The 9,961-nt window shown below is 32.4% G+C and overlaps 1 protein-coding gene across 1 annotated transcript; it reads left to right on the top strand.

Annotated features, from left to right (window-relative positions):
* Window positions 1-1,770: 1,770 nt before the first annotated feature.
* Window positions 1,771-4,569, top strand: LOC112506277 (protein FAR1-RELATED SEQUENCE 5-like). Its single transcript, XM_025110289.1, has 7 exons — window positions 1,771-2,063; window positions 2,530-2,886; window positions 2,978-3,083; window positions 3,313-3,542; window positions 3,636-3,875; window positions 3,978-4,242; window positions 4,330-4,569. Exons 1-7 carry the CDS (start codon window positions 1,771-1,773, stop codon window positions 4,567-4,569), a joined length of 1,731 nt encoding a protein of 576 aa, XP_024966057.1.
* The last annotated feature ends 5,392 nt before the right edge of the window (window positions 4,570-9,961 follow it).

The raw sequence follows: 9,961 nt of genomic DNA, 5'->3' as shown, positions 1-9,961 counted from the left end.
TTTTCTAAATGTATTTTCAAAATTTCTATATTCATATGTGAAGATATATTTATACTAATATATTTAGTATTTTTCCATATTATAAAACCTTTATCTCAAGTTATTAGAATCTTTTAAAAATTAAGTTTACAATTTATTATTGCATACGTAAAATTTCTCGAAACTCCACCTTTATATTCCTTAAAATTAACTAATAACTAACTGATAAATATATAAGATAAGTGATGAGCCCCAATAATACATAAAAATTCCGTATAAAACTGATAATCATTTGGATACTCTCTCTCAAGACTACACAGACTATAAAATAATATTGAGACATATAAATAATAAAACGAAACATTAATTATTATTCAAGGTTCGAATTCTCAACTTCAGAATTAATATATATATATATATATATATATATCAAATTGCATTGCTTGGATACACTTTTAGTACATAACAATATACTTTACGATATTCACATTCCTTGCTTCGGATACTATTTTATTTCATTTTTGATTTGCATTATTTGATTTGATACTTATTTCAATGAAAATATTCCGTATGCAATCAAATGTTTGTAATAATATTTAACAAAGACAAGATTAAGGTCATTTGCTGGCAATCATGACATGACAATTGGTCAAATATGGGACGCATTTTTCAAAGGTTAATTCAAATTCAAAAACGATCATGACTCTTGTGGAAGCTTTCTAGAGGGTTCCATGAGAAGTCTTTTGGGTTCGGGATAGTTTCAAGCACCTCAACTAATAGCGTGAGGTCCATATGGAAACTCGAACTAGCGACTTAGAGAGAGGGCCAATCTACTCCTTTTGCCCTCCTCGTTTACGAAAATTTACATCAATAACCAATTTATTAAAGTGATTTCACTTTTTAGCAATCTTGGAAACCATTTTTCTCAAATAGTCAAAGTTTACTCAAAACTTTATGCAGAAAAGGGATTTTCTATGTAAAGTTTATTTTCAGACGAAAAAAAGAAAAATAATTTAAAAAGGGACTTTACGTACGTTTATTTTTTTTACAAATTACTTAAATATAACCGTCTATTAAAGACGTTGAGAAAGAGCCTAATATTAAATATTTATAAACTTTAACTATTTAGGAAAATAATTTCGAAATCACCGTCAATAAATTAACTATTTAAGTATATTTCTCCCATGGCCCACTTACTTTTTAGAGTAAATTACATTCGGTCCCACTTTCTTTTGACTAAAAACTGTAAAATGCATTTATTACATTCTCGGTACCTGTGGTATGTAAAAACGCACACTCCAAGTCCCTCATGCTAACAGATTTTGTTAGTCCAGTTAGTATAGAGATATTTTTGTTCTTTTCCACCTCTTATGTCTTTTTTCATATTAAAAATTAAAAAACATATTACATATAATTAAATTATATATAAGGTATATTTCAAATGCAACCCACCCTATTCTTGCAACCAATACAACTCTTTTCCAACCAATCAATGAATTTTTTTTAATTATTAATTAATTGAAAAGGTTAAATATGTCATTTACTAAATCTAGATTATTATAAGTATTTTTAAATAAAAATAAATGAAATTCTATTTATGGTGATTGATTCATCAATTATGAAAATTGAATAATTAATTAAACAAAATGATATTGCACATATTCTTTGATTAATAAGGCATTAATCGTTGATTTATCAGGCATTACAGGTTCATAACTTAAATTTGATAAGATTGGAATTGATGAATTTTCTTGTTTCTTCAGTAGCTCTATAGAACCCAGTATTAATGTTATGGATTATATGCCATTCATCGAGACTTTCAGTAAGGATATAGTCGAAGAAAGCAGTGTTTTCGATTCCATGAACGACTGGCAAGGTTTTAATGATGGTGGTGAAAATGCAAACGCGGTTAATAATGAAACAATAGAAGATCAATGCAATTATTTAATGAGGAATGAAGATGGCTGTAACGATGGAAACAAAACATTAAGTGAGCACAACGACGGAGTTTTAGTAGATTTCGTCGATGATGACGTTGCATCGTTGAGCAATGAAGCTGAAGGTATTGATTTGCTTTCATTGTTGTATGTTAATGAACCTAAAATCTAGTTTCATTTGAAATTATACATATTAGTAGGTTCAATGAACAAGCTACGATGCATCTGGTTTTAATTCAATGAACCAGCTAAGATGAATCTGGTTTCAATATAACAAACAAGCTAAGTTGGCATATGGTTTCATAATAGGCTATTATAGGCTGGTTTCACTATAGTCTGATAACTGATGAAGCCAGATTTCAACAATGAAACCAGATTTATCGTAAAAATGCTGTTGAACAAATCCTAGTGCACCATTATATGGGAAATGAAACATTGAACTCCTCGTACAAAAAGATGATTATGGACAACATGTAATTTCCTGGTGCTGCTTTGTTATACATGATGTGAAGTAACCCACAAGAGAGTGTTTTGCTATGTTATTAATAGAGTTTTTAGCATGTGGGGTTGTGATATAATGATGAGGATGGCATAGATGTTGATTCTCTAAAAGGCAACTACACTACGCTGATCACAAAAATGTATTTCATGGTTCTAGTTCTAAGGTTGGTGTCACCAAATCTCATAGATTTAGGAAAGCAATTACGGGTGGTGTAGATTGCTCGGGTGGCACCGTAAGAAATCATCAAAACTTCAAACACGATATGGCTTATTTTGTTGGCAATAAAGACGCGCAAATGTTGTTAAATGTGATGTCTAATAGGAGGAAGGTGTGTCCCGAGTTTTTTTTCGAGTATAAATGTGATGATAAGGAGTTGTTAGCGATTTTTTGGGCTGATGAAACTACGCATTCGAATTATAGGGAATTTGGTGATGCAATATCATTTGATGCAACCTTTAGGACGAATAAGTAAGTTACAATTGATATGAATCTGTTTCATTTGTGTTATCTATATTACATGTTATAGCTTGTATTAATTTATAATGTTTACTTTTAATAGGCATGCCATGATATTTGTTCCGTTTGTTGCAATTGATAATCATAATAAATCTGTCGTTGTTGGAGCTGTTTTGATTCACAATGAATCTGTGGTTGATTACACTTGGGTATTGAAAGCTTTTGTAAAAGCTCATGGACGTCAACCACGTTTTGTGATCACTGACTAATGTGCGTCGATGAAACAAGCGATTCTCATTGCATTACCTGAATCCAAGCATCGATTGTGTATGTGGCATATCACTAAAAAACTCAAATCTAAGGTAATTACGATGAAACTTTTTTTTTTGTTTTTTTTTCATCTTTTTTAAGTTTTCCTTCTAATTGTGTATGTGGCAGATCAGTAATTACCTCCAACATCGTATGTCGTTTGTTAGCGAATTTAATAAGTTAGTGTGGAATGTTCACCTTGCCCCTGATGAATTTGAGATGAAATGGCTCAACATGGTGGATTCGTATGATTTACGTGGAGACTCATGGTTTGATGAACTGTATGAGATTAGGGAGTCATGGATTCCGACTTATTATAAGGATTATCATATGTCCAGTCTAATGAAAACAACATCCAGGTCAGAGAGTATTAATGCCTTTTTTAATGTTTATGCATATTTTTGGCACGATCTTGTCATTTTTCTTTGTTCTTTTGATAATGCAATTGAAAGCCAACGGACAACACATGGTTCGCTAGAGGTGACAACGAAGAGTACGGTTCCTCGATTGGTGTCTCCTTGCAAATTAGAAGCTCATGCAGCAGAAGTATATACACGAACGATATTTTTTGAAGTTCAGAAAGAGTTAAGAAAGGCTGTTTGGCTTTGTGGATGGGATGGATTCACTGACGTTGGTGAAACCCGAGTGTACACCATAACACACAAGAACAAAGCTTCTAAGATCACCACAAAGTACACGGTAGTTATTTCTTAATTTTCCAATTTTGCCAAACAGTTCAAATAGTAGAATTCCTAATGCAACTTCGTAATATGATCTGGTTTCTCACTTGATAGGTTGTCAAGAACAAGATTGAAAACTTGTATGATTGCTCATGTAACTGTTTTTGTTCGTAACATGATTTTATGTCGTCATGCTCTCAAGGTAATGTTAAATGACGAGGTTGATAGCATTCCAGATAAGTATATACTTCGCCGTTGGAGATGCGATCTAGTCCCGGTGGAGTGGGTACCAGCATGTTTCAGATATGGGGAAGTTGACGCTGATAAGGAGAGGTTGATGAGTGTTGCTTTTTCGTATTTTGAACGTATTCTAGGTCGAGTGCGAAATGAGAAACATATTTTGTCAAAATTTGTTGACCAACTTCAAGAATGAGATACAAAGATTGATAGTGAACTTCCTATACAGTCACACGCTCAAGAGACAACAAAATCTATTAAAGAGTTTCTTGGAGTATCTCAACCCGAAAATATTGATGTTCTACCTCCAACCGGCATACGGAATAAAGGTTGTGGGACTGGTAAGAGACTTATTAGCGCTGTCGAGGAAGCAATTACGTATGGCAAAAAGCAGAAGAGAAAGTGTCGGTTATGTCGTCAAATGGCTATACATGATTCGAGGAATTGTCCAAAACGTGATTCCACTTAAATTATGCCTTTTAATTCTTGGTGATATTACAGGGTTCAACACGTTATAGGATTATATTATTGTGTTTTAGTTAAATATACTACATTGTTTAAATTGGTTTCATTAAATTATTAGTGAATCTCTAATTTTTAATAAAGTTGAATATGCTTTCATTTTACTGGTTGAAGTAGGTGTAAAAAGCTAAGTTGGTACATATGATTCTGATGAGAATGGGTACATATTATTCTTATTGTCAATCTGGTATCACCGCATGTTATACTCACCGAATATTGATCATTATTTTTTTCATTATTTCTACATGCATCAAGAAACTTTTGATCTAGTTGGGTATGAATTCATTTTACCCTTTTGTGTAGTTTGAAAAAGTTATGTGGGTGCATAAGGATCTGATTAATATGGGTTCATCAGAATGTGTTAATCATGCTTCAATAACAAATTGTGAATATGCAATAATCATGTATTTTTTTGATGGATATGGTTTGCATTATATATTCAGTATGAATCAAGTTTCACATACCATTTTTACCTTTTTGTGTATTTGAACAAAGTGCTTATTTGAATATACTATTCAAGATTCTCAATCTATATGGTTAGCATTATTACTAAATAAACAAGTTTAATTAACAGGTGTGTTAATCTGGGTTCACCATTCATATGACAATGTGTTGGCAAAATAATTTCATCAAATGTCATATACATTTCATAACGTCGAACATGCCAATAGCATAATGTTTAAACAAACTAGTAAATTTAATACCAATAGCAAGTTATTAAAACCGTCTACATGAGAAAAATATAAAAGAACATCAATAAATCAGATTCAAAGTCTCTCAGTCTTTGTATTGTCAGCATGTTTTCTTAACCTTTTTCGGATGGCTTTATCCATTGATTGAAATTTCTCAACTTCATTAACGACATATTCCTTCTTCTTGTTGTAGTTGCTCACCAATAATTTTGCTACATATTTCATTCTGAGGGAGGCTATTTGGATCTCTTGTGTTTTTCCTTCTTGTGCCAGGCCAGTTTTCCATGTTCGCACATCTCCTATGTACGTCTTCATGTGTCTCATTGCAAACACGCCACAATCATCGAAGTTGTTTTGTGTCTGCCAATCCATCCTCAACCTTTCTTGTCCTATTTCATCTAGTTCTCTCCCCGCTGGATGTCCAACCGCATTCAAATGCCTGATCATCAATCTTTGCTGCACAAACGGAATGAAATGGTTAACACATCGTATATCATATTAATAAAAAATACAATTATACATCAATATTTTATTCATACCAGAATGTCTGTAATGAAGTCATACATTTGTAGAGGTTGATCATCATCGGACACCTCTTGATATCTGTTGTCTATGACAACAACCGATGGGTTCTTCAGATTGAACACCACAATATAATAGTGTCCCTTATCCAGTAATGGGAAGAATACCTATCATTTCATCAAGTTTTTAGGTTCATAAACAGAATGTTACATTGCATAAAAATCAGCATGTTACAGTGCATTAACATAGAGTTTCATTAACAACATGTTAAAGTGATATGAGGTTCATTATATGTTCCTTAACATCATCTCACACAACAAGTAACAGTGCATTTAGGTTCATTCAAAGCATGTTACTGTTCATATAAAACTTGATGTAACATTATGTTAATGAAACATGTTTCACCAAATGCTTCACCTGTTTCACCAAGTTACATTGTTGTTATTGTTACATTTGTTTTTACTGTGCTGCTAAATGTTACAGCGCTGTCACTGTTACATAGCTATTAATGTGCTGTTAATGCGTTGTTACTGTTACATTGCTGTTAATGTGATGTTACTGTTACTGTGCTGTTAAATGTTACAGCGCTGTTACTGTTAATGTACTGTTGTTGTTACTGTTACCGTTCATTAACAGCATGACATGGGAAATGAAACATTGAACTCCTCGTACAAAAAGATGATTATGGACAACATGTAATTTCCTGGTGCTGCTTTGTTATACATGATGTGAAGTAACCCACAAGAGAGTGCTTTGTTGTGTTATTAATAGAGTTTTTAGCATGTGGGGTTGTGATATAATGATGAGGATGGCATAGAATAGTAGTTATCACATGGATTAAGTGAACGTATTTGAATTATCCAACAACATGTTAAATACATGTTTGTGAGTTTGTCATCAGCACATAAAGTGGTGATACAAAATCAGCAACAAGTCACAATCAATGTTGAAGCATAATACTACACCACTTAGATTGGACTAGCAAGGGGGCTTAATTAAAAGTGCTTCAATAGCAAAAACCTGTAGTATCATCTCCATATTATAATATGAGTCACAGAAGTCTAATCCATGATCACCATTTCACATTATATTGTGCTATCAAGATATTTTACTAATTGTATACTACGGTATTCAACATCACTAACCATGTACATATATTGAGTCCTCTTATTCTTGGGAAGGAATACCTGATTCGACATTTTGAAATGTAATTGGATTCACTTGGACTGCAACTGGGTTCATTATAAAATCATTATGACCTGCATCTGGCTTCACTGTAAGTTATCATAAATACGTGCAGTTCATAAGAGTATGTTACCAAAACCTCTAACAATGTGCATGTGAGGAATGTAAAAATAAAAGTTAATTTTTTACAAACCCTTTGCATATGTTGAATCCATTTCTTTCTGGACTGGAACGATTAGTTCAACATGTTGAACTGCATCTGGGTTCATTGCAAAAGGAAAAGAAATATGTGAAGTTCATAGGAGCATGTAGCAAAAATAAAGGTTCATTTCTTTCAAACCCTTTGCACATGGTGAGTTCACTTCTTCCTGTACTAGAACGACTAGTTCAACAGGTTGAGATGAATCTGGGTTCACTGCATTATCGACAACATGTAAATAGTTTTTACATGCCATATAAACAAGATGTAAACAATATTCACCATTAGGAAAGATCACGTAAAAAAGATTCACAATTATAAACAACTATTAAACAACACAGATTCACACATTATAGATATTAATGAAAATCTGTTATACATAATGTAAAGTAATTCAAAAGAGAGTGCTTTGTCTGCAGGTTCTGCTATGTAATTAATAGTGTTTTTAGCATTTGGGGCTGTGATATAATGATGAAGAGGGCCTAGATGTTGATTCTCTAATCATTATGCTGACAGGTAAACAAACAGATGAAGCCTGTTTCATTAAAATACATACATAATGAAACACTAATCCAATTGATAAATACATCAAAACAGATGAAACCTGTTTCATTATCTTGTGCTATCATGTAAAAGTCCATAAACGACATACATAATGAAATGATAATCCAAGTGGTAAATGATACTTAACTCCTAGGTGGCCAAATAAGTGGACTTAACTAATTGAAGTCGTGATATAATGCATACTGTCGAAGATACTAAGTTAAGATACTATTGGTGATATAATGCTTAATGTCAAAGATACTAAGCTAAGTGGTGATATAATGCTTACTGTCAAAGATACTAATTGAAGTGGTGATATAATGCTTATGAGGAAGTGGGCCCCAAATTCCCAAAGATACTAAGCTAAGAACCGTGAGTGTAGTCAACCTTGCCAATGTAACAACTAAAGAATCAATAGAGAAATTCTCAGACAATGGTTGGTTTGGAATTGGAAAGCCATGAAAGAGACTACTGACCCTAGGAAGCTTATCTCCCATTATTTTGAGCTCAGTGACAGAGTTGTCTTCAAATTTGATGGTTACATGAAGAGTAGAAGGCAAGCTGCAAAAGTCAGCATTGTAGTTTTCCCAATTGGTTAAATGAATTTGGGTATTCCAAATGTTGCCTCAGCTGGAGAAGAAGTCGAATTTGGGTGGTCCGTAATTCATGGGTGCAAACTAAAAGAAGTCGAATAAGGAAAACCTATGAATGAAAGAGTAAGTGAAAGACGTTGTGCCTCATTTCATTAGCTTTTAACAAGAAACTAAAAGAAGCTATTCAAGAATCTTGAAAGTGGATCAAGATTAGGCTAAGATGATCAAAACATTATTTCTAATGATTTCATAAAAACTGAATAATAAGTGAAAACGTTTAAGGTCTACAAAGTGAGTTCTATATGCATTATTTCATTTTCGTAATGATAATGCAAAATGTACCATAACCTAACAACAGACAGTCGGTAGAATGACAGGGATTAATAGTGGGTATATTGAGTCATCTGATTCTTGGGATGGAATACCTGATTCGACATTTTGAAATGCAATTGGGTTCACTTGGACTGCAATTGGGTTCATTACAAAATCATCAGCTTCATCGTCGTATAACATAACAGGATTTGCAGCAGTGTTCTTGAACTTAGAGAATGAGTTCTTTATCATGATTCTCTCGCTCCTCTTACGAACTGATTCATAGGTACAATGCACAATACGATTATTGGAATAACATTACACTAAATGAGATGAACCTAATGATTACCTCTATTTGCTGCAATGAAGATTCCAGGTTGAAATTCGTCCGCCATTTGTTTCTTCTCCAGAATCGTATCTCTCGTGTTCTTCAATGAATATCAATATTTTGTCTTAATAAATGAGAGTGATTATAGCATTACTGATTTCAGAGCATCCCTTCTTAGAATAGAATGACTTTACCAATTCCAATCTTACCCTTGGTTACCCCTCAATCAAACCCTTGGTTACCCCTCAATCTAATAGGCGCGCCAATTTAATTTTCATTTTATTACATTTTTGCCATCAAATGCATCTTCACCATTGATTAGAAATTGAAGGGATGAGATGATGGTTGTATTGGTTGTAGGAATTAAGAAGGTTGCAAAATAACCTCCCTCATTATATATATATATATATATATATATATATATATATATATATATATACACATATAAGCGATCAAATGCAAACCATCCATATTTGTACAACCATGCAAACCATCCTCATATGTCGATTTCATTTTTTAATTTTATGAATTTTTTTTATGAAATTGTTTCATATAATATTTTTTTTGATGAATTTGTTTCATATATGGTTATGAAACTGTTTAATATAATAACTATGAAATTTTAATGAAACTGTTTCATGTATTTCTCTAAAATTAATATAATGAAGATGATAATATCCATTATTAACACCCTTCACAATAAAAATGATTAATCAACCTCTCATAATTACAAAAAAAAAAAAAAAAAAACAAGATGGAAAATTATGATTGGTTGAATGATGTTTGTATGGTTTGTACAAATAATATGATTTGCAAAGTAAACCTTATATATATATACTAGAAGCGTACTCGCGCAATGCAGCGAGATACATCATGATTTTAATATTTCATTTTATTCTTTATCTCAGTCGATGTTATAATATGACTTTATGTGATTTTGAGAAATCAATAATGTTTTTATTTTT

This window comes from Cynara cardunculus (genome assembly GCF_001531365.2).
Source record: "Cynara cardunculus var. scolymus isolate 2C chromosome LG 2, CcrdV1, whole genome shotgun sequence".
NCBI lineage: Eukaryota > Viridiplantae > Streptophyta > Magnoliopsida > Asterales > Asteraceae > Cynara > Cynara cardunculus.
The sequence above is the reverse complement of the archived record's forward strand: the minus strand, read 5'-3'. Positions and strand labels throughout refer to the sequence as shown.

What these genes read in the sequence shown, in the direction of transcription:
- LOC112506277 (XM_025110289.1), top strand. Translation starts at nt 1,771, where the DNA reads ATGGATTATATGCCATTCATCGAGACTTTCAGTAAGGATATAGTCGAA. An exon ending in GCTTCTAAGATCACCACAAA is followed by an intron (nt 3,876 to 3,977) that starts GTACACGGTAGT and finishes CTCACTTGATAG; the next exon opens with GTTGTCAAGAACAAGATTGA. An exon ending in TTGAACGTATTCTAGGTCGA is followed by an intron (nt 4,243 to 4,329) that starts GTGCGAAATGAG and finishes CTTCCTATACAG; the next exon opens with TCACACGCTCAAGAGACAAC.